This window comes from Terrapene carolina, unplaced genomic scaffold, assembly GCF_002925995.2.
Source record: "Terrapene carolina triunguis isolate 2854851 unplaced genomic scaffold, T_m_triunguis-2.0 Scaffold22, whole genome shotgun sequence".
Classification (NCBI taxonomy): Eukaryota; Metazoa; Chordata; order Testudines; family Emydidae; genus Terrapene; species Terrapene triunguis.
Window position 1 is genome coordinate 23,738,733 of NW_020664373.1, and position 26,332 is coordinate 23,765,064.

The 26,332-nt window shown below is 39.9% G+C and overlaps 1 protein-coding gene across 1 annotated transcript in view; it reads right to left on the reverse strand.

Moving 5' to 3' along the window:
• Positions 1 to 26,332, reverse strand: part of LOC112104196 (cilia- and flagella-associated protein 47) — a 698,279-nt gene that overhangs the window by 564,922 nt on the left and 107,025 nt on the right. The window contains exons 25-27 of the mRNA XM_029910741.1: positions 15,828 to 16,023; positions 13,742 to 13,951; positions 8,021 to 8,121 (exon numbers count right to left, since the gene is read on the reverse strand). Coding sequence (XP_029766601.1) covers positions 8,021 to 8,121; positions 13,742 to 13,951; positions 15,828 to 16,023 — 507 coding nt within the window. The remainder of the gene's footprint in view (positions 1 to 8,020; positions 8,122 to 13,741; positions 13,952 to 15,827; positions 16,024 to 26,332) is intronic.

The window sequence follows — 26,332 nt, forward strand, 5'->3', positions numbered from 1 at the left end:
TCCCAGATGTTGCTTCAAAATTTGCCATCGATGAGTTGATGCAGAGAAAAGATACACAGATGCTTTGAATTACATTAAAAAATTCAGCAGTCTCACTAGAAGCTGATGCTGCCTCACTGACCACCAAGTTCAATGAATAAGAACTGCATAGGACAAAAAAGTTCGAGGGTTTAACTCTCAGATCTGTGTCTGCACTCCTCTGTTCTTTCCTCTCATGTTGGTACCATTATCGTAGCCCTGACCTCTCGTGTCAGCTATCGCAATTCCCGTATCTTCCAGCTTTTTAAGAAGCACATTTGTCATACCAGCTCCTGTAGTATCATCAATGTCAATAAATTCTAGAAAATGTTCTCTGACAGTCACCATTGCAGGGACATTTTCACTAGGTTCTGTTGTTACAAAATGCACCATTAAAGTCATTTATTCCGTATGGCTGATGTCAGGTGTGCAGTCCAGAATAACAGAGTAATATCTTGCTACTTCTGCAACAATCTTCTGTTTGACTTTTGTTGCCAGTAACTATATGATCTTATTTTGAATTGTTTTTCCAAGGTAGTGGTGTGTGTACATCCCTTGGGTGGTGACTCTTCTTAGATGCTCCTGGAGTACAGCGTCAAACTCAGCCATCAGCTCCACAATTTTAAGGAAGTTTCCATTGTTTCGCACATACAGCTGATCTGCAGTGCCACGTGGTGCTAGGTTTTGGGTAGCAAGCATTCTCACAAAGGCAATGAGCCTTTTCAGAACATTTTGCCAGTAAAGAGACTCTGATGCAATCTTCTCTTGATGCTGATCATCTATGGTGGCCTTTAACCTTAGTCTCATCTCAAGCTCTTTCCACCTATGGAATGCTCTCTGGTGATTTGCTGCCTCCTCATGGCATGCCAGATTTTTAGCCAGATTTTTCCAGTCCTTTGTTCCTGTAGAAGCCAATGTGGCTGGAACATTAGACTGGAAGGGTTTGCAACAAAAACATTATGCAGCATTCTGGGTTTTTGAGTACATAAGCCATGGCCTCTCCACTTTGTCACCATTGGGGATTTCACGCCAGTAATGTGTTGGATGGAAACTTCTATTTTCATTGTCTTTGGGGAACATGACGTTTTTCACTTGCTGTGGCAAGTGACTTCCTTGTGCAGTACAAGGAAGTCCCTCAGTCTACTGCTCAAGTGGGTTCAGTGTCCTGGATCATCTAGACTTAAGGAACTAAACTCAGCAGCAGCTGTTTCTTGCGCCTCCACCACACTCTTCTCTGATCTACACTTTTCTTCAGGAATGTGCATGGTTACATCCATTTGAGATGGAGATATGGATGCTGCAGTAGCTGCCAGGTCACCTGCACTCTGACTAACTGGAAGATCAGGCATCTCCTCACCACTCACATCCTCACTGGGCCCAAAAGGCTCACCGTGAACATTTGTGTCTATGTATCTCAGGAGAGCTCCTTCCTGCTTAGATAGAAAAGCTTCCTTTGCTTTCTTTCTTTTTCTGAATACTGCCACAGAGGGGTGTTTTCTTCTTTCACTCATGACTGCTGTTCTGTGCCAGCTATAGTGGCTCTCAACACTCAGTTGAAGGGGACAAATAAGCAGGCTGGTAGCAGGGCCTGAGTGAGGGAAGATATCAGCATCTTAAGTGCTTAACTGGCTCCGACTACTTCAGTTGACTGCCTGTTCTCCTCAAGTGGGTTCACAGAAGCAGCAGGAAACAGGCAGCTCCCTGAGAAGCTGGTGTGAATCAGTCCAGGCTTGTGGAGATGCTAGAGAGGTACAAAAAAGGCTCCTCCTCCTCTCTCTCCCTGCAGCTCCTGCTGCTTTCTGTTATTCCCTCTCACCTTTTTTCCTGCCTGCCTGTTATGTCTCTTGTGCCCTCCTTCCTCCAGCACAGCACTCCATCATCTCTGTGCATCTAGAGCAGAGAGAATACATATGCACCAGCAGCAGACACAATTTTCTACATTCTGGGTCCTAGTAGCGCCCCCCACCCAGTCTGGCACCTGAGGTAAGGCCAGCCCTGAGCAGATTAGACAAACACCTGTCATAAGAACATAAGAAAGGCCGTACCAGGTCAGACCAAAGGTCCATCTAGCCCAGTATCCTGTCTACCGACAGTGGCCAATGCCAGGTGCCCCAAAGGGAGTGAACCTAACAGGCAATGATCAAGTGATCTCTCTCCTGCCATCCATCTCCACCCTCTGACAGACAGAGGCTAGGGACACCATTCCTTACCCGTCCTGGCTAATAGCCATTAATGGACTTAACCACCATGAATTTATCCAATTCTCTTTTAAACCCTGTTATAGTCCTAGCCTTCAGAACCTCCTCAGGTAAGGAGTTCCACAAGTTGACTGTGTGCTGCGTGAAGAAGAACTTCCTTTTATTTGTTTTAAACCTGCTGCCTATTAATTTCATTTGATGGCCCCTAGTTCTTGTATTATGGGAATAAGTAAATAACTTTTCCTTATCCACTTTCTCCACATCACTCATGATTTTATATACCTCTATCATATCCCCCCTTAGTCTCCTCTTTTCCAAGCTGAAGAGTCCTAGCCTCTTTAATCTCTCCTCATATGGGACCCGTTCCAAACCCCTAATCATTTTAGTTGCCCTTTTCTGAACCTTTTCTAGTGCCAGTATATCTTTTTTGAGATGAGGAGACCACATCTGTACACAGTATTCGAGATGAGGGCGTACCATCGATTTATGTAAGGGCAATAAGATATTCTCCGTCTCATTCTCTATCCCCCTTTTAATGATTCCTAACATCCTGTTTGCTTTTTTGACCGCCTCTGCACACTGCGTGGACATTTTCAGAGAACTATCCACGATGACTCCAAGATCTTTTTCCTGACTTGTTGTAGCTAAATTAGCCCCCATCATATTGTATGTATAGTTGGGGTTATTTTTTCCAATGTGCATTACTTTACATTTATCCACATTAAATTTCATTTGCCATTTTGTTGCCCAATCACTTAGTTTTGTGAGATCTTTTTGAAGTTCTTCACAATCTGCTTTGGTCTTAACTATCTTTAGCAGTTTAGTATCATCTGCAAACTTTACCACCTCACTGTTTAGCCCTTTCTCCAGATCATTTATGAATAAGTTGAATAGGATCGGTCCGAGGACTGACCCTTGGGGAACACCACTAGTTACCCCTCTCCATTCTGAGAATTTACCATTAATTCCTACCCTTTGTTCCCGGTCTTTTAACCAGTTCTCAATCCATGAAAGGACCTTCCCTTTTATCCCATGGCAGCTTAATTTACATAAGAGTCTTTGGTGAGGGACCTCGTCAAAGGCTTTCTGGAAATCTAAGTACACTATGTCCACCGGATCCCCCTTGTCCACATGTTTGTTGACCCCTTCAAAGAATTCTAATAGATTAGTAAGACACAATTTCCCTTTACAGAAACCATGTTGACTATTGCTCAACAGTTTATGTTTTTCTATGTGTCGGACAATTTTATTCTTAACTATTGTTTCGACTAATTTGCCTGGTACAGACGTTAGACTTACCGGTCTGTAATTGCCGGGATCACCTCTAGAGCCCTTTTTGAATATTGGCGTTACATTAGCTAACTTCCAGTCATTGGGTACAGAAGCTGATTTAAAGGACAGGTTACAAACCTTAGTTAACAGTTCCGCAACTTCACATTTGAGTTCTTTCAGAACTCTTGGGTGAATGTCATCAGGTCCTGGTGACTTGATAATGTTAAGTTTATCAATTAATTCCAAAACCTCCTCTCGTGACACTTCAATCCGTGACAGGGATTGTCTAGATAATACTTAGTCCTGCAATGAGTGCAGGGGACTGGACTAGATGACCTCTCGAGGGTCCTTCCAGTTCTATGAAATAGAACTGCAGAGGGAGTTGGTTGACTTGTCAGGCCTGGAAATTTAGGGGATGTAGCTTCAGTCCTGCACAGCAATTCCTCCTTTAAGCTCCAATCCACCAAAGCACATGTTTCACTTTAAGAATGTGAACAGCCTCATTCTTTATATTTTGTACAGTTAAAGTCTTAGGGGCAACTAGTATTTGTTCTGAAAGTCTTGAACATTTTTATAAAACATTCTTTGAGACTTAAAGGGAGCTAAAAAATGGGACTTCTCACATGCTTAACATTAAGCAAGTGCTGAAGTTCTTTGCTGGTTTGGGGCTATTAGTGTTGGGGCTATTAGTGTTGGGTCATTATCCCCATAAGTGTCCTCTGTGTTCAGTCAGGGACCAGATGGAAAATCATACCCAATTTAACCATTTTAATTTCTTTGGCTCCTACGTTTACAATGGTTAATGTCCAAATCTACCCATGTGTGAAATTTTGTGCTTGAGAAAAACTGGAGTCATTTAAGTCTTTAGTCAGAAACCGTGATTATTAAATTTGTTCAAGACTTTCGGAAGAGATAATAGTGTGCCTTTCAGACTTTAATTGTAAAAAAAACAAAAACAAACAAACAAACAAAAACACCCATGAAGACTTGTTGTTTTGACTTGTAAAGGGGTTTGCATCAAAAATAAGCCTTGTCAAGAGACACTAGTGCTACCTCAACTATGAAGGACTGCAGTTCTCAATCAGAAGAACCATGAGGTGATCACAAAAGAATTTGAACCTGAGAGCTCAATTTAGCTACCATTAAAGTCAATGAAAATACCCATATTGGCTTTGTTACATTGTTGATTGTTGCCTCATGTTGAAAAGGCCTAAAGATTTGACTGGCATTCTTTGAAAGTTATTTTCCTTTCTTAACATATTAAAAATTTCATAAAAAAATTAAATTACCCCAGTAAGTCAAATTAGTAGTTTGCCCAAAAAGATCAAGATAAACAAGCTAAGCTGAACTAAAAGTTTTACATCATGTAAGAAAAGCACAAGGGGCACGTAGGACTCAAGAGTGACAGTCTGTTCTACACACCTTTGAAGAAAAAAAATGAACAAATTTCAAATTACATTAAATACTCAATAGGTTAGAGCAGGAGTACAGTCATATCCACTGGAAGGCCAAATACACTATGCTGGGCACGGCACAGTGGCTCAACATACAGGCATTAAACGGAACAGAAACTAGTAACAGTTTTTTTACTCTTGAAGTGACTGCCATCAGAGTCAGCACCAGTTTAATCAATTAACCCTGCAGCCCTTCAAAAAACAAATAGGTATTTTTACCCCATTGGAACTGCACATACTATATATGTCACACAATTGCAATTTATGAGAAAAACATAGCCATTCAACAATCTTAAACATCAGAACAAGTTAAGGGAGCTATACAGGGTCAAATATACAGTGTGAACAGTGTAGTACAACAATGCATTCTCTAGTAATAGGGTAGATAGTCTTTCCAAACATGTTCTATTACAGAACAAAATACAGGTTTCAAATAGAAGACTTCATTAAAAAAAAAAAAAAAAAAAAAAAATCACAGCATCAATCCTGCAATTGACTACAATGAAATTGTAAAAGAGGACCACCAATCTCTCTGTAGCACAGTAAAACAAAATTTCTTTAAGATACTGTTTCAGTGGTACCTCACACCATTCAGATTAAAAATATATATAGATTACATATTATGTGGGACCAGATTTAGGCACACAATTTGCCGGGTTGAAATAGGCAGGTTTGAAGGATGGCTGTTGTGGAGTGGTAGTGCTGGGCTCTGGTGGGCCGCTGCAAGTGATCTTTTTGGACAGAGCTATGTCTTGGGGCTGAAGCATTAGCAGGCATAACTGGGAAAGATAAGCAGCAGCCCAAAACAGGTTTAAGGACCTGGCAAAGGGCCTCATCTCTCTTCCCATTAGGCTAGTCACCTTTGTACAGGTTCTACAGGTCACCGCTACTTAGGTGGGAACCAAGTGGCTGCAAGGAATGAATACAGCAGCCCTAGTTCAACCCCCCTCGGGCCCAGGGGAAAACAGCTCTTCAGATCTAACAGAGCTCCCTTCTAGTCTCATGAAGGAAAACAAAATCTGCAGTCACTGAAGACTCTGCAAGGTTCAGGCAGCTACTCATTCCGGATTCTTGCAGGATTCAGAGGCATCTGAATAAATTCTGAACATCAGTTCAGTTGAGTCTTATGGGCAACTGAGGATCCTCCTTAGTGGGATCATTTTTGAGGTTTTACTCAATTCTATCTGATTCAGCTTCAAACTTCTACCGAGAAAAGAAAAACTAGAGATACAAATCAGAGCTGTCAATTAATTCCAGTTAACTCACACAATTAACTCAAAAAAATTAATCTGATTAAAAACTTAATTGTGATTAATTGCAGTTTTAATCGCACTGTTAAACAATAGAATACCAATTGAAATTTATTAAATATTTTTGAATGTTTTCTACATTTTCAAATATATTGATTTCAATTACAACACAGAATACAAAGTGTACAGTGCTCACTTTATATTATTATTTTGATTACAAATATTTGCACTGTAAAAATGATAAAAGAAATAGTATATTTCAGTTCACTTCATACAAGTACTGTAGTGAAATTTCTATCATGAAAGTGCAATTTACAAATTTTGATTTTTTATTTATTTATTTATTTTTGTAAAGTAACTGCACTCAAAAGCAAAACAATGTAAAACTTTAGAGCAGTGGTGGGCGACCTGTGGCCTGTCAGGGTAATCCGCTTGCGGGCCTCCAGACCATTTGTTTACATTTGCACAGCCGCCCACAGCTCCCAGTGGCCACGGTTCGCTGTTCCCAGCCAATGTATTCTGTGTTGTAATTGAAATCAATATATTTGAAAATGTAGAAAACATCCAAAAATATTTAAATAAATGGTATTCTATTATTGTTTAACAGCATGGTTAATCGTGCGATTAATCATGCGATTAATCCCAATTATTTTTTTTAATTGCGCGACTAATCACGATAAATTTTTTTAATCACTTGAGAGCCCTAATACAGATGAATAATGGTGAATGGTCCCAAATCATCACAGACAAAGATCATGTTGTTTGGTTTTTAAAGCATCTGAGCAACCTGCTCTTGTTAATCTGAGGAACGTAAGGGCCCCAACCCTGCAAATTACAACATGCAGCCAGACCTCTGTACCTTCACAGACAGGCCCGCTGATATCCAATGGGGTTCTCACAGGTAGAGCACTCTGCTTCCCCAAATTGTTATTTACAGGATTGTACCCAAGTAATAAACTGAAAAACAGAGTCACACTGTGGTCAAAGTAGACTTTATCTTAGCTCCATTTATATCACATTACAAACATAAACCTGCTGCTGAATTGTTTGGAGTGGGTTCCGAATGCAATTTCACCACTGCATACATTCTAGTTGCCTGCCTTACCTAGACCTTTCTGCAAAGATAATTTCAACGGTTGTAACCGGATTCTAAAGCATGGACATCCCCTTTAAGTAAGAAGGGTCCATCCATGCAAGTTGACTTATTTTACACTAATTTTGACACTAACCAATCTGATTTTTTCCAGTATTTTCACAGTATTCCAGATATATTTGAACAAAACGTTACAAAAAAAAAAAATCGCATGTCTTTTCCAGAATCTCAAAAATACTGAACACCATTTTCAACTATTATATACTCTGTAATAACTTTACCATTCAATTATGCTGCTCTCTTCTGTGCTGTTTTTTCTTAAAAAGTCCAATTGCAAGTGGCACAGAAACTGCCTGTCAACCATAGCTCTCTGTTAGCCTAATTTAAATTAATTTATTTTCCTCCATGTAGTTATGTTATCTTTTCTACTCTTACTCCAATATTAGCACAATTATTCTAAAAATTGTAGGCTTGTCAGACATTTTTCAATAAATAGCCAACTTATTTTGTCCCCCTACTTTCAATAAGAACAAGCCTGAATCTGTATGAATCCCAACATATTATAAAAATCTCATTATGAGTATATTCCCTTCTAAGTACCAAGTAAAAATACTTCCTTAATTAAATAAATAGCTATGATCATGATAAAAATTATAGATAGACTATCGTGGTTAATATAATTACAATGTAATAACAATCAAAAAGATTAAGTGAGGAAATGTTCACTACCCTTACCACTTCTCAAGACAATTTGTTGGTCTGTGCAGTGGAATGCCAGGTATGGATATACAGTAAGAAGGCAGTTCTCTGCTGTGGCAGCAACCTGAAGCGAGAACCTGGGGAGGTCAGAGGGGAGGAAGGGGAGGAGAGAAGTATTTTTTTTTAAATATATGAAAAATTATCTTTCAATATTTTCTATTAATATGGCTGTTCTTTTGTTAAGTTTCTCAAATATTTCACAGTCAAGCTTTTTTTATGGTCATCTGATTTTTTAATATTGCCTTAGATTTAGCCATTGTATGGTGAACAATAAAATAAACCTTAATATCTGTGTAACAGTAACCAACACTAAAAATAAGATATGCAAACGACTTCTGCTCTCTTGTACAGTGGTGCAGTCAGTAGGGTTGCACTGCTGTGAGAGCACAATTTGGAAAGTTTGTGTATATCAATAATCCACAAATAGAGAAGACTGATACAATAATGGGTCTCTCCTATCTGGCACATTCTACTCTGAACATGAATGTGTCATTAATTTGAAAGTTTAAGGAGTAGAAAGGATTTTTTGAAATAAATGAACTGTGTCCATCTGAAAACAAAAAATTAAAATTAGAATTGATGTTTATGAGCATACTAAAGGAGGTTGCTATCTTGCAAAATAGATTATGCAATTTTTGACACTGGAGAGAGTTTATCACACCCCAAAGAACTCAGTAAAAACAAAACAAAACAAACAAACAAAAGAAAAAATGGGAAAGCTGTCATCTACTCTTGACTCTCTTTAATCCATGAAGTCAGAGGGCCAGAGAAAGTTGCATATGAAGGCCTATAGTTTCACTTCCCTTTTCCTGCACTATTACATGCACTTTTTCTACTTTAAGTAAAATTGATAATAATTTCATCCCATAACACTTTTACAGTATGTTAACACACAGGAAACATATATTACACAAACAGATCTTATACTGCCAAAAAGTAAAAATCTCTAAAAAGTGATCAAGTTATGGGTCTGAAGCTATAAACACTTTGTACCACTGATCACGTAAATTTATGACTTTTTTCCATGAAGGAACGTTATAAATAGTAGGTGAACACAATTAATTTATTGTGTTTGCAATGGAGCATAATCAAATCATATTCAAAAGTCTAGGTGTTTTATTTGAAGATAAGGTAATCCTCCTCCTAGCAAGAGTGGAATTACTATATATGGTAGATCACTCACTCAGTGGAATCAGTTTTTAAATGCTTAATAACAAATATATTTTGATTTTGTTTTATCTGAATGAACCATTAGTGGTCCACTCATTTTCATTAAACCAGTCCTGAGATTTTGTAATACTTTATTTAGGGAAACAGAACACCAACTGAAAAAATATCTCTGCTTTTTTATTTTGTCCTAAAAAGACTTTCAGGCAATTTGTTTCAGTTAATACAAACACATGAGTGACATATTTTGCATTAAAGTAGCTGAATTGTGACCGACAGGGACATTGGAGATGTCATAGTAGATCATGAATCAAGCATCCTGTCTCCAACAGCATTCAGTGCCAGATGCAGACTGTCTGTCAGCCATGAAAGATTTCTGAAAGGACAGATAGCCCAAAGACATCAGGATCTTTTTGACAGAAAACTTTTTATCATCATGGTCTGGGGTGGATTTTACAGAATACAGGAAGAAATGGCATCACCTGTTTAGGGCAATGAGAACAAGACTGCTCCAAAATTAATAAGGCCAGGAACATAAAGGTTCAGATGCATTAAAAGATCCTGAAGAGCCAAAAGGGATCCTAGAGTGCAGCAAACAGAACAACTCTGATTAGATCCAGAGCTTGTGTAATTGGCGTGGAGGGGGGGGAAATAAGATGTTCCACGTAAGCTCTGTGGGATAACAACTGTCCTTTCAATTCATTTGCACACGATGCCAAGTACAGTGGGGCCCTTATTGGACTTGGGCATTTTGCTACTACTGCAACACAATAATAATGTCCATTGACAGACGTTTTCACATGATGTGCAAGATTTAATGCTTGTGCTGTAAGTGCACTTAAAATCAATGGACACTGCTGACCAGGGGTATCTACACAGCCCACGGCGGCAAGTTACAGAGCCCAGGTCAAACATCTCAGGCTCCCACTGCGGTGCTAAGAACTGTCGTGTAGATGTTGTGGCTCTGGCTGAAGCTCAGGCTCTGATGCCCACCCCCTTCCCTAGGCTGTAGAGCTCTAGTCTGTGGATCCAGGCTTTGAGACTCGTTGATGCTGGCTGTGGAGATGTAGCCTAGGAGGTTCCAGGGCTCATGCATACTTCCCAAGAGTGAGGCTCCATGCAGGCAAAATGTCAAAGAGGATTGGTCCATAACCCCCAGAGACTCCACAGGCCCTGCTGTAGAAACAGGTAGGATGTGACAGATGGAAGGAGAAAGAATTGAAAGTTGAGGACATGGAGGCAGGGACCTCACTACTGTGATCTTCCTTCTCATTAAAGTTATTCAGCTACCCATCATGCAGACTTTTGTTAGATACTTTTTCTATTCAGAGCAAACCAACTGCTCATTCACCTGATCTAGCATGTAAGATATTGTGCAGTACACACAGCTGGAAAGCCATAGATAATGTGGGATAAGCAGCATTCTGTTAAGGAAACAGAGTAGAAAATATGTACCCTTAGATACTAAAACAAGAACTACACCAAGCCTAACACTATGGATTTGGTACAAGAAAGGACTACAGAGGTTGGCCTAAGTAATCTGCTCCCCAGAGACCAGCAGTGGAGTCAATCTGCAACCACTACTGCAACACAGGGTCTACTCTACAGTAAACCCTCGCAGCTCTTATGTTCCAACTCTGTAAGAGTAAGGCAGGTGGATCTGTCAGGTGCCTCCACCCAGAGCAGTGAATGAACACCAACAGAGCACAGCAGCATTGCACCTATAGATGTCAGGCTACCGCTGGGCAAATAACTGATATTTTCTGTTTGGTGGCCAAACTGAAAAAGTCTGGGAAAAAGAATTATTTTGGTTCGACCCGAAATGAAAATTTGTTGGTACCTCACCAAACAGAATAACTGGAAAAAAGTCATTTAAGCTCAAATGAAATGTTTTGTTTGACCCAAAACAAAATGTTGCATTTCACTTTGGGGTGTTTGGGGGCCTCCTCCTCTTTTATGAGGGGTGTAGTTAAATCTACCTAAATTTCTAAATGAAATGCTTTAAAATGAAAAGTCAAAGTGTCATCTCAAAAATGTGAAAACAAAATAAACTTTTTCTGAATTTCACACACACACCATTTTTATTCAATCAAAATTATATGCCAAATTTGACCGAATTCACAAACAGCTTTAGCTAACCCAGAACTGCATTTTTTGATGAATAAACTATTGCCTGAAGAAATTTTGCCCAGCTCTACTTCAGACCCTTTGTCTGAGATCCTGGCATTTATTTCTCTCCTCCCACCATAAATAACAGAACTGCATTGGGTTCTATCTTCTGTCACTTTCATGGTGCGGGAGGCCAAATTTGCTGTTACATAAGTCCTACTAAAGCATTTGTGTAGTCAAATAAATAAAATAAAATAAAAGTGTAATGTGTATTAAAATTGGAGACCATCAAACATGCAACATTCTCATTGATATTTTTTTCCAAGTATTGTAGTGATTTTTCCCACAGTGAAGGATCTAGATTTTGCAGCTAAGTGTGACACCCCTTCTATTTTCTGAACACTTGGGCAAGAGAGTCTCAGCTTTTCTACCTGCTTTTACTTGCATCAGCCCTGCGGAATAAGAAGTCTGTCAATCTGGTTGAGGGCAGTTAAATAAGCAAAAACTGAGATCATCAGTTTAAAAAACAAAAACAAAAACAAACAAACAAAAACTACAAATTACCTGGAAAGATGGGTTGTAAATTAAGGTCATCTTAGATAAATATTAGTATAACTTCTCATGACTCATTTAATTTAATCTACACAAATAGTAAGTTGCCTTCTTAAAATACAACCATAGTCCTTCACTTTAGAATTCAGGTTTATAGTCACGTATAGCCTGATTTTACTACAAAACCTGCTTGCCCATTGTGTTTCCAAATCACCTCTGTGAAGCAGCTAGGTCCAAGAATGCCCAGCCACCATGACCTACTCTTATTTATGGCACAAAGATTTATTATTTATTAAATTAGATTTCAATCTTATACAAACTCAATACCAAAGGACACCGATCCAAACTTTGACAATGAGCGTCCTTGACATGCACTTAGAAACCCAACATAGGATACGCAAATAAAAATTAACCAAAGCAGCAGCACTTCGTCTCACCTTTCCGCACACCATTTCATCCACAGTCATGTAACCCTTATAGCCTAAACTTCCCATTGTACTTTCCCCACTAGACAAAAATCCCATCCTCAACTGCCTTAGCCTTTCGCCAATGCTCACCCAAATAGACAGGCTTTGCCATGTACCCACAAAATACCAATTAACCTAACACAGACAAACCATCAAAACAGGACCCTTGCCCCAACAGTGAAATGCAGGAGAAGAATTGAATTTCCAGCTGCTTATCTTCTAATCACATTCCAAACACTAGATCAAGAGCTGGAGTTCAAGATCTTCGTGATTCAAACCATTACAACACACACTGTCTCTTTGGAGGTGGAAAAACAGAGAGGCTTTTTAATTCTGGTGGTACAATGCAAACAAATTAACATCTTTACAACACCAATAGTTACAAATATTCACAATACACAATATTCCTTATGTGGTGTATAAGAGGTTACATACCAAATAATTATTCTCCAAATGTATTGCCTCCATTGACCCAAACTGTGAGAATGCATCTCTTGTCAGGCAGCAATGGAACCCATTTCACAGCAGCGAGCTGCTGGGGAAGCACGTCCCTTTGTTTCAGCATTCTAGAACTAAAGACTCAAGAGACACCCCAACACCTCACTTGTACCTCAGTTCCTTGCTAAGATCCCATTCCAGCAAAGCAATTTAAGTTCACAAGTTGTCCCACCACTTCAGTGGAGCTGTTCACATGCTTCAATACTTTGCTGGATCAAGGTTGAACCTCTGGGCACATCCTGTAAATCTCCCAAGCAGAGGTTGGGTCAGGGTGAATATGCAGAAGAGATAAATAACCTCTTTCTGTTTGAATGTAACAAAACTCATGACTCTAAAGGTTTTTTCCATTGTATTGTATGAATTATGCATTAAAAAGATGATATATTAGGTTAATAAGGGGCTTTCATTCTGGAAGACTGCAAAGCACTTTACAAAGCTGAATTGACAGGAACACCATATTTCATGCTGATACTTCCTCCTATTCGACTGCAGTACCATTTAAAGCACAACACCAAAACAAACAAAAAAACAAAAAAAATCTGACGGAGATTTTTTTTAAACAAAACAATTTGGACCAAAAATAGTAGGATTTGTTTACTTAACAGAACACTTCTCAAAAGTGAATATGAGGGAGTGGGAACAGAGAAAAACTGAGCAAAGTACAAGATTCTGAAATGATTTAAACCTTAAGGGCAAAGCTGAATAGCATGTTTTGGAACTTGAATCCAGCTCAAAACAGAATGTATTTCTTCGGTTTACTTTCAAATATATTAGTTTATATTAGGGACTCATTGTAATTTTTTTTTGAGCTAGTTTATGTCATAAAGTTTGTGTCTTACACACTTCTCCACAACATGGAAAGTACCCTTCCTTCCCCCAAATGAACTTAATTTAAATGCATTACCTGTTTTTTTCATCATCGATGAAGAATATGTTCCTTAAAAATGACACTGGCCTAGATGACCTGAAGCTGATATGACAAGTGAGTCCTACATTTGTCCCCTCTGGTGAGACTGCAATAACTTGGCCACTTGGAAACTGCACAGAAAGGGGATTAATCTTGTCACCATCTTCAAGTTCAAGCTCTGGAATTTCAACTTGTAGTGCTGACGGCCTGTGTTAAAAATCAATAATAATGATGTTTGTTCCCAAAGGGCAACAGTAACAAAGTTAAGTCACACATCTATCAAACTGCTTTTTGCAGCTCGATATATGAACCATGATCATAACACAAATTTGTTTTTTAAATTATTAGTCAACTGAAACTAACTGGAAAATTATAAGTCCTTTAACATTTAACGTGCCATTTTGTCTTTTACAAATGTACTGCAATTAGTTTTCTGTAGTGACCCACTGCAACTCAGCATTCTATGGAAGAATTTTTACAGACCATTGTTATAACTAAGGCCTAAGTATTACTTCTATTTGTTTCCTTAAAAATCACCTATTGCTAAAGCTTTCCTCTATATTGATTTAATTGTATTAACGCTTACCAAATTGTTCTACTGTTCAAAACAGCTTTTACTATATATCTATTTGCACAAAATGGAACCTCCTGGACAGAGACATTTTGAAATACTTCCCCTGGTCACACGAATTTAGGCCCCAATCTTCCAATCAAATCTATGTGAGTGGATCCCCAGACCCATATGGAGTCCGGCTTGATCCACTTGTGGTATTATTGACAAAAGTCATCCAATAAATTACTATTTCTCAACAGAAATCCTAGCAAATTCACCCCATCTACAAATGACCATCATCTGTAGAAAAGTGGATGTCAGATGTTCATTCAGATCTCTGACACTGCAATACAAACGTGCCACTAACTGTACTGGAAAATGAAATTTACTATTTAACCACAGAAAAAATGTATCACAGGTAGAGGAAGTACAAGCTTCCTAAGACTTGTCATATCAGTGTGCCTCAACTCTTGCCTGGAGAGACTAGTACTAGGGAAGGGAGCAATTCAAGTTCTGCCTAACATGCTAACAATGTCACCAACTGTGGTATTAGTTTTGATATGTTAGCACCTATCCACTGGAAACTATGGTGAGATCATACCATCATTTAACACAGGTAACAAAAACCTATCGGATGGTAACTTTAACCACTATTGCTTTGAGCTGTATTTGAACTAGTGCCCTAAAATTTAAAAGCTCTGGATACCATTACCAAGCCCTAGTATTCAAAAATATTAAGCTGTACAATGCTATATGGTACAAAACCCATGATAAAGGACTCAGGGAGACATCTGTTAACCAAATATTGCACCAGCTCTGGACTAATACATTTTGCTATACAGTATGGAGATTAAAGGAAAGATTTTGTTTGTTTTCAAATCTTCAGTTTAACGGTGTTATATTTGGAGATCTAAAAAAAATGAATAAAAAGGCGCAATCATTAATAAATCTAATTTATAGACACTTTTAGATTAATGTGTTTGTTTTGCTGAAATATAATACAGCCTTGCATAGATAATGAAATCATAGTACATCCAGTGTAACTCAACGATGTGTATAACAAAATCATATTAACCCAAAATAACTGTTTGAGGATTTCTAATCCATTTGCCAGAGAAAAATAACAGCTACAATGTTTTCATCTAATTAGGACACCAAAAAAACCCAACCAGTTTCTGATGTGAATCTCAGACTGAAGTCACTGAGAAGCTCTCACAGCTGCTGCTTTTTTCAATAGTTCTGCTTTGCTTTCCAAAAAAGTACAAAAAGTGTGACAATCTGTCCTGTACTGATGGACGGACACATTTCTGGAGCACAGAGCTAGTAGAGAAATGATACATCATGAGGATAAAATGCTGTTAACTATCACTATTTCCTGCTAAGTATTGCATTTTCCTCCATTGAGCAGACAGGGATATGAACACCAACCCACACAGCAATTATCAAGTACCTCCTGCAGCGGAAAACAGAGGAAGCATGATAATTATGGTGTTTATGGCAAACTAATCTGGAATTGAAGTGAAGATTTACCTTGAGTAGTCTTTTGGAATAATATTGACATACATCTCAGTTTTCATATCCAGAGGAACAGGCATCAATATCAAAAACGGGGGATCGAAGTTTATCTTAGGTGACTTGACAGTACTAGACAGAGTTAATAGTTTGCAATGAGATGGGTTATCATTCAGAAACACTGGCACTTCAGCTTCATACGTCCCAGGATAAGCTAATGAAAAATGGATCAAACAAATATTCAAACATAATTAAAATAAATCATTTGAAGTCACAAACCTGATAAGAACTTTCTAATCAAGCATATTGCTTTTGTTTTCAAAATACAGTCCAACATGAAAACAAGCTGCTGTACTACATATAGTGTCTACTAAGATAAGTTAGGAAGAAAAAAAATTGTTACAAGTGACTTGTCCTGGAAACTTGGAACCCATTTTTATATTGTTTATTAGCAGGAAACTTTTTGAAATACCGGCATTTCTTCAAAATTATTGAAAAATAAAATATTTCTTGCAGTTGATGAGACGTATATCCATTCTTAAGCACCATGAAATGTGAAACCACCCATCTCTACCTGTACTGTCATGTAGTCAAAGTCCTATGGGCCCTCTAAATCAACATAATAATGGACTCCAATATCTTAAAATATAAATTCAACATACCAGATTCCAAAGCCCTGTACTGTTTCCAACATAAAAATGCCTCTCACATCTCATCTGCAAATACACAAAAAACTTCTAGGGTGAAATTACGATTCCACAGAAATAAATGCCAAAACTTACATTAACTTCAACGGGGCCAGGATTTCATCCTATATATCTATTACATCCAAAATAATTAAATTTTAAAAAAAAAACCATTAAGTTCGGAAAGTCAAACACTCATTTAGGAAATATCAGATTTATGGTTGCCTTAACTTGGTCTCATTACCTGATCAGATACTAATTTTTCACATGACCCATACCTCAATCAGTGCACAGGTTGGAGAGTGCTCACTGAATAAGCACTATTCAGTGTTTCTCTTCATCTTAATTACTCAATGTGTGTCCCCATGCATTATTTACTGCACGTCATCCAAACCTTGTACTCAACACAGTTATTAATTTCCTCATAGCCTTTTCTATGATGCTCTCATCATAGTATCTTAGTTCTTTAATAAATTTATTTTACAACACCCCAGAGAGGTAAGGAAAATGAAGACCAAAACTGTCAAGTCTCCATTAATTTTGGGTGACAATTTGAGATGCTTAGGGTTTAATTTTTCAAAGTACTCAGCATTATATAGCACTTTACATGTTCCAAGCACAGCTTCCATTGCCTTCAGCTACAGCTGTGAATGCTCAGTATTAGAGCTGAGTGAAATTTTTTTGGCAAATACTAAATTTACCAAAATATGCATTTTTCAGGGCACCAAAACTATTTGCAAATTCAAATCTAATTTGGCAATTAGTTTTGACCAAACAAAATAAAAACAAGATTTTTGAAAATGTGGATTTGATCAACATTGAAAATAATTTGACCTGATCAAAATTTTTCCATTTTGTTTGTTTGATCAAGAAAAACGTGGGGGGTGGAGTAATTTGGGAGGGGGAAGAGGATTTTTCCATCTGGCTTCCAAACCAGTAAATCAATTATTTGATCAATTCTACTCCGCACTTCTGTAAATATGACCCCAAGTGTCTCCAGTTGGGTACCCAGAAAATGAGGAACACATAATAGCCAGCTGTGAAAATTGTGGCTTGTGTGACATGCCCAACAACATATAGCAACTCTGTGGCAGAGGCAGTGATAGAAGACAGTTCTCTAGGGCAGCATTCAACTGCCTTTTCACTTCACAGCCCTGATTCATTCCAAGAATGGTTCCATCCTGTGTACTAAATGAGGCAGGAGTCCTGGGGGGAAAAATAGTTTGCCAAGTGCACTTGATTTCCATTCTGTTAAAAGGTATCTTAATTACGTGATCACATACTAACAATAACTTGAACTTTCCTGGCAAACTTTTTTCTCTCTTTTCTACTGCTCCACTTGTCCAGCAGTCACCTCAACCATTCAGACGAATGTTTTAGAGTTTGCAGGGATTTTGTATTCTCACAATTTTTCCTCCTTTAAATATGACATTGCTTTCTCAAAATCTGAGAAAACTGGCCACGCCCACTCACCCTCCTCTGGGCACAATAATCTCATCCAGATTCTGCTTCTTTCTTAAAAGCATAACTGACCAGGATTCCAAAAAAATGCTACTACTGCACAACAGCACTAACCACACAAACTGAACAACAAGAGGGATAAGATAATCACATTAAACCAGAATGCCAGTCTGATTCTAGACAATTATTCAAATCAGTTAGCCAGAGAAAACTACATATCTAGCATACTATGGGAAATACTTGTTATGTTAACTATACCTCTAGTGACCACAGCCAAAGCTTGTGCTACACTACTACCTAATACTCCATCATTTGCTATATGGTAGTCAAGTTGCCAGGTGATGTGGGAGTGTTCCTTGGGGAGTGTTTCATGGTGTTTACAAATTTGTCCACTTAATTTTGCCCACAGCTGTTGAAATCCATGGAATTAAGTAATTCCTCCTCTTGTTAATACTGGACATACTGGGGTGGCGGGGGAATAATTATCCTAATTTATAAGAAAAGACCCTAAAGGCAGCACCACAGAAACACTTACTGAAATTTTTAAAGAGAGTTTTCTTTCTGATCCTGCAGAACCAAAAACAGGAAACAAACTATCAAACTCCAATTGCATACTACCACTGCAAACAAAACAATAAATCGTTTTGTTAAGATGTAGCCACACATTTATTTCAATCATCAGTTTCAGGAAAAGCCAATTTATAAAGCTCCCTCCTTAAGCAGGTCTGAGTTTCTGATAGTTCTCCATTTGGGCATCATGGGGTCAAAGTTAAGGTTGTTTGGGAGAACTTAGCTGTGTACTGGCATGGATCTCCTTACTTTCCTGAAGAGGGATGTTTACCTAAACAAGAGCCTTATTCCTTAAATAGTTCCGTTGATTTTTATACGTCTACTTAACACAAGGATGGGGAAAAAGTGGCTGCAAGTGGTTTTCCCTCATCTACATTTCTGAGGTCAAACCGTTGTGGTTTCTTGCCAGCCATTCTATCCCAGCCATCACTTGTCGGGTCATGCATACTTTGCAAAGCACGCAAACTAGTGTTTTTACATAAAGCACACAAACAGATGTATTATGAACCCAAGGTGGATATTATATACACTTAACAAAACATAAATAGGTGTTATTTTTAAATATATATCTGTGTTTACACATACACCTGGGTGTTTTGAATTCTTAGGCTTACCCGTTGAATTATCTTCTCCAATCCTACTCACAAATCCCTTAAAACCTAAAGCAAGGCACTTTTAAATGAACATTTCATGAGAGATTAAAAAAAAAAAAAAAAGCACTAGAACATTCTTTTAAAAGTGAACAACAAATCTGGACAATTCATTTCAAGGAAGCACTTTGTCTTAATTACCCCAAACTTCCCATAAACTAAAAAATGACATGTATGTGAAGTTTCAGTTGCATTGATTCTGATGTAGTTTAAATTCAAAGATAAATTCAGTTTCAAATTCACTCTAACAAGAAGTCAGCTGTAACTATAACGAGGCACAATCAGTGCCCATTGATAGTATTTATAACACTACCTTAACTGCAGTAGAACATCATAGGCTGGGATTTTCAAAGGCGCCCAAAGGACTTGGGATCACAAATCCCATTGAAATTAACTCCCTTGTGCCCTTTTGAAAATGCCAGCCAAAGTCTAATGGCTTTAAATAAAACATCTGTCTTCAAATAACCAGCTTTAACTGCACTGTAAGTGTCTTTTTAACTGACTGGCTGAAAAGTGTCCTTTGGGTTTGAAAAAGACATAACTTCAACAGAAACAAAAATTTTCATAAAACTATTAGGAACAAAAAAAAAAAAGAAGACTTCAACTTCTCAAAGTAATAACTCCAATGAGAAAAAATGGAGTCCCCAGAAGCACAAAGTTAAACACAGCTCCACTTGTTTTTGCTGAAGTCACATCAACCTCAAGCCCAGCAGGCAGCTTTCTAGTTACAAAGGCTCTGCTGGTACAGTCAGAAGCACTTCAGTGTAAGCTGCTGCTTTCCTCAAAGCAGCTACAGACTTGAGGATGAAAGTCTGTAGAGTTTCAGTACCAAAATAAAAAGTGAAGTTATGATTTAAACAGAGTGCAAACGATAACACTGTTAAGCAAGCTGTCACAGTCCGGGCACTCCCACACCAACAGCAGCAGCAGGTCCCAGTACAGAACATCCCTTCCTGGCTATAAACAGGTTCAAATACAAAGTCTTTGCTTTGCAGGGTCCCCATCAAAAGCCTTTCCATTTCTTGGGAGGTTTCAGCAGAACACCACAATTTTTTATCAGCTTGTGTACATGCTTTCCCCCCTACTAGTTACTCCTTTCTGCTTTTTCCTTTTATATCTGCTAACTGAGCCATGATTTTTTTCCCCATGAGATCCAGCTGTGTCCACTCCTGCAGATACTTAACCTCTAGCTGTCTGGTTCTTAAACACTGCAAATCCAACAGGTGAAGTAGGAATTTTGACCTTGGCTCTAGCTGGATTTCCCCAGTCTAACTACCCAGAGCTTCTAAACACCCAGATGGGTGGTTAAGTATTATACCACCACCAAAGAAAAAAATAAAGTTCTATTAATGTTGCAAGGTGAAAATATGCAGAAATACCTGCATTTGATGTGTTTGGGGGCCTCACAAAGCACCTCAAGTGTGTGCATACAACAGTGTAACTGTACAGGGCCATCTTACTGTAGACCCATAAAATCTGAAAGACTCGACTTGGGGGAGGGGATACTCAAAAACCCGTATCATGTTACAATGTTGGGACAGAATGTTTCAATACCTGCATCTTCAATACCATGTCATTGCATCAATTTATGGTACTTTAACATCACTTAAAAATGCAAAAACTTCACATGTATCATCGTGGCACATGATCAAACAGTCAAAAGAAAATTTCAGGTTGTCTGGCAAACCTACTTAAATTATTATTCCTCTCTATCTTCTATTTTTAGCCCCCATAGAGTGGTGGGAAGAAAGCAAGACCACTTTAAACCATGCACTATCAATGCAAAATAAGCCATATTAAAAGTATTTTACTCCCAATCCCCCCTCTTCTTACACAATCAAATCATGTCTTCTGAATCTCTGCTGACCTAAAGCCAGGCTATCCCAATGCCCTACAATTCTTTCCTTCTACTCTAAACCAGCCTATGAACCTCTTTCATTTCTACCATAGACAGCCAACCTTTCCTCTATCCACCCTGTTACCCTAGTGAAAGCACAGCCATACAGTCATTCACCTTTTCACACAATATACCATCAGACTTCCCTCCCAAACCAACACCTCCAGCCTATCAGCCATGGACTTCCACTAATCCATTCCAGAGTACAGCCAAATTTTTCAATCTTTGAGCCTAAAAGTTAGGCTCCTACTATGTGCTTTTCAAAAGGGACTTGTGCTCCCAGGTAATTTAGGCCCATTTGAAAACTGCACTCCTAAATCTGTATTTAGGACCCTAAGTAGAAGTGGCCTCATTTTCAGAGCAGCTGAGCTAATTTGCACCAGAGGACCAGCCCAACACAAAGCACTCTCCTGGCTAGCACTGAGCACTGCACAGCTGCAGCAAATGACTGGATGTTTAAGTGAACGACATGTGCCTTGGCTAGAGCAGGTTGTTGTTTTGGGGGCAGGGGGTTGTTTTTTGTTATTGACATTCCATTTCTATTTTAAATGGATAAAGTAATTGAACAATTAATTATATTCCATCATAATAACAATACTCAGAAAACATGAAGGTTTCAAAGATAAGCAACCAAAAATCTGAATATGACAACACAAAGATTGCATAACAATATTCTTCAATAATTAGATCAATTATGTGCAACCCTTAATTCTGCCTTGTGTGTGTATCTATTACAATATATAGTTACATGATTACATAGTATTTATTCTTTCATTTCTATTATTTATTTATATTACCGTAGCATCTAGGAGTCCTAGTCATAGATCAGGACCCCTATGCTAGGTGCTGTACAAACGGAATAAAAAGATGGTCATATTCTAATGGAGAGAGAATTAAAGTTTCATGTGCAACACTACAAGTAGTTTCATCATTTCTGAGCGCTTAGCTTTGCAACTTTAAATGTTTTATGAATGTAGGGTTTTTTTTATTAAATGTTGTACAATTACAGCATATGGATCTTGAACAGAAATGAATGTCAACAGAAAAAAAACATGAGACATTAAATATACAGATTCCTGAGGCGGGGAGGGGAGGAATCAAGTTGTTTTATCTCAAGGCTATGCCCTAGAAAAAGAAAAATCAATAATAAACCAATCATTTTCCCCATAAAAACTGCTAGAGGGTACAGCTATTCAACTTCCTGCTGTAGCAGAAAAAAGGAACTGGAAGTTAGAGGCTGTGACATCCATCTGCACCCTTCAGTCATATAATCAGCGAACCTCCGAAGGGTTCTAAATTCTTTTAAACTTGCTGAATAGTGAATCTCATGACTCAGGCATGAAAACCAAGAGCATGGATCCATTGAAACTTACTTTTCTTTGAAGAATTACAATTATTACACAGGGTGACATGATACTGTAACATATTTTAACCCTTTCATGCATTAGTTAATGCATTATGGATTATACAGTAATATAGGATCATTTCAGGTAAGTATATATTCAGTTCTTAAGCATCTCTGTTGAACTTAGCCACTTCCATCACAGTAAGGAAACCTGTTATATTACCACACCTTGTGCAAGCCTTTTATGTGTTAGCTTTAAGTTAAATTTAGTGCTATAAAATACTTTAGCACCACATCCTGTCCCAGGCAGACACTCTTCATTTTGTATTACCTTGAGATCTGAGGAAAAGTGCTCTATAAGAGCTAGATATTATTATTATTATTACAACAAACACAGTGGTGTGTTGAAACAAATCAGTGCAATTTTGACTAACATAAATGCTAGGGCTTACTAATCAATTTGTCCACTCAAACATGATGAAAGTCTACAGAATAAACCTCTGTAGGTAAAAGGCAAAGCATGCTCCTTAATAGGCTATTAAGTTAAAGTCTTCTGTGTGGGTTTTGCTGTATTTATTGTTCTATTTTAAGAAAGATTAAATATTGTTTCACAGAAGGCACAATACACAGGCAGACTACAAATAGTGGAATAATATTTAAAATATGGAATTATGAAGTCAATTGATTTTAGAATGCTTTTATTGCTTATGTAAACATAAGACTTGCACATAGTAAAATGTAAACAAACAACTTTAAATAAAAGAAGTGTTGATCAATAATCCTTGCTGACTATGCATGAATATATATTGTGATAGACCCAGGCCAGTTGGGAACAGCAGAGTAGCAGAAGGGAGATATACTGGCCACTGGATAAGTAGTTTTCTGTTCCCTGAGTGACCAGAGCAGGGGCTGCTCCAGGCTAATAGACCACCTGACTCCAAGTAACCTGCTAAGAGTCAGGTGAGGCAGTTAAGCACCTGACTCTAATTAAGGCCCCTCTGATGCTATAAAAGGGCTCACTCCAGTCAAGCCAGGGGAGAGGAAGTGTGTGAGAGGAACTGGGAGCAAGAGGTGTGCAAGAAGCTGAGAGTGAGTAGGCGTACTGCTGGAGGACTGAGGAGTACAAGCGTTATCAGACATCAGGAGGAAGGTCCGGTGGTGAGGACAAAGAAGGTGTTGGGAGGAGGCCATGGGGAAGTAGCCCAGGGAGTTGTAGGTGTCGTGCAACTGTACCAGGAGGCACTCTAAACAGCTGCAGTCCACAGGGCCCTGGGCTGGAACCCGGAGTAGAGGGCGGGCCCAGGTTCCCCCCATACCTCCCAACTCCTGATCAAACACAGGAGGAATTGACCTGGACTATAGCTTCTACCAGAGGGGAAGGTCTCTGGACTGTTCCTGACCCACAGGATGAATCTGTGAAGCGAGCAAATCCGCCAATAAGCGCAGGACCCACCAAGGTAGAGGAGGAACTTTGTCACAACTGGTGTCAGAAGTGGGATTTGGGGTGCACAGCACGGCGGAAGAAGGAGGGTGATTTAAAAAAAAAAAAGAGGATTTATTTATTTTTTCACCACAATGGATGACATAGTGTGGGCACTAATACAAGCTACGGCGGCCCAGCAGGAGGCTACCCGTGTCCAGGCAGCCGCTCAACAGGAGGCAGTGCGGCTGCAGCAAGAGACTAATCACCTGCTGATGGACCAGGCTGCTCAAGACCGAGCTATGTTGTGAGAACTGGTAAGCCAGGTAAAGACCCTTACAGGGCTGAACCGTGGCCATGATGGGATGCGGCTCATACGGGCCAGCCATTGGCTGCAGAAAATGACGCGGGAGGATGATGTAGAGGCATACCTTCTGGTCTTTGAGAGGACAGCCCTACGGGAGGCCTGGCCTCGAGATCAGTGGTCTGGCATCCTTGCCCCATTCCTGTGTGGGGAGGCCCAGAAGGCCTACTATGATCTGCCTGAAGAGGCTGCATCAGACTACCCCAGCTGAAATCAGAGATCCTGGCCAGATCTGGGGTAACGACTGCAGTGCGGGCCCAGCGGTATCATGAGTGGAGGTACCAGGAAAACAAAACCCCGCGGTCCCAATTGTATGACCTCATCCATCTCGCATGAAAGTGGTTGCGAACTGAGTCCCGGAATCCGGAAGAGATACTAGAGGTTCTGGTCATTGACCAATACATGAGGGGACTACCGCCAGACCTTCGTGCCTGGGTAAGCCAGAACGAACCCTGCACCTACGACGAGGTCGTCGCATTGGTAGAGAGGCGAAGGACAGCGAGGGAGCTGACCCGACCAGTTAAGGAAGAGGCACCCCGGGTTAAATTAGCAGCACCAAGCCCCAAAGCTCAGGTGACTGGGCCACCAAGAGGGCCCAGGTGGAAAAAGAGGGGCTGAAGGCCCACTAGAGGCCACAAAGAGTCGGAGCACTGAGGGAGAAGAGGATCGGGAGGTTAGACTGCCCAAACCAAGAGACCTGGGAATGCCTAGGGCTCCATACAGATGTTATGCCTGCGGGGAGTGGGGACACATAGCTGCACAGTGTCCCAATGCTGAGGAGCCTATGCAGTGTAACCTGGGGAACTGGGCGGACCCATGCTCCCTAATCCACCTTGTGGGGGTCTCACTAATCCCACATATGTATACCAGACCAGTGAAACTAAATGGGGTAGAGACCACCGCACTGGTTGATTCGGGGAGTGCTATCACGCTTGTCTCAGGGAAGCTCGTGAAGCATTGTCAGCTGCTGTGGGCTAAGCATACGGGGATAACCTGTGTCCATGGGACAGTTGGTTATTACCCTACCATCCCAGTAAAAATCGAGATTCAGGGGAACACTACTGAGGTAGCCGCAGGTGTAGTCCCTAAACTCCCATACCCGGTGCTCAGAGGGAGGGACTTCCCAGGGTTTGGAGACTTACTCCCGGTAAGGGGATTGGAGAAAGGGGGAAACCCTGAAGTTAGTGAGGCATCCACAGTAGACTGTCAACCCCCAGTCTTCTCTGAAATATCCCCAGATTTGTTCTCCACTCCCAGACAGGGTAGAAAGACAAAAAGGGAAAGGAGGGCAGCTAAGGCCTTGGGAACCGGAATACTGACCCAAAGCCAGAGGGTCGCTCTCGTAGGTAGGCGGACCCGAGCAGCTAAAAAGGAGTCCACCCAGGAGGGAGAAGCACCCCCACCCTAACACTTCTGAACCAGTAGAGGCAACAGAGACTGGCCCCCTAGATCTCGGGCAGATTATCCCCGGGAGAGGAAATTTTGGACGAGACCAGGCAGAAGACCCAAGGTACGACAACATTAGGAAGGAGGTGACTGAAATAGATTGGGTCCCCGTAGAAGGGAAAACCCAGGGACCAGGACCTTACTTCATAATGAAGAAGGATCTCTTATACCGGGTTGCACCAGTATAGGCGCAGAAGGTACAGCAGATCCTAGTACCTCAAAAACACCAGAATGCTGTATTAAGTCTTGCCCATAGTCATCTTTTTGGGGGACATTTGGGGGTAGAGAAGACCCTGGCCAGGGTCCTACGACGGTTCTTCTGGCCCGGAGTACATGAAGAAGTGCAGAGGTACTGTGCATCCTGCCCGGAGTGTCAGCTGCACAGTCCCCGTCCCCACTTGAGGGCACCTTTAGTACCCCTTCCCATCATAGTGGTCCCCTTCGAGCGAATAGCCATGGACCTAGTGGGACCCCTGGAGAAGACAGCCCGGGGCCACCAATATATACTTGTCATTATGGATTATGCTACTCGCTACCCAGAAGCCGTCCCCCTGCGAAACACGGCCTCTAAAATGATAGCAAAGGAGTTGGTGGGGATCTTTGCCCGAGTGGGGCTACCAAAGGAGATATTAACAGACCAAGGAACCTCATTTATGTCGAAGCTAATGAAGGACCTCTGTACTC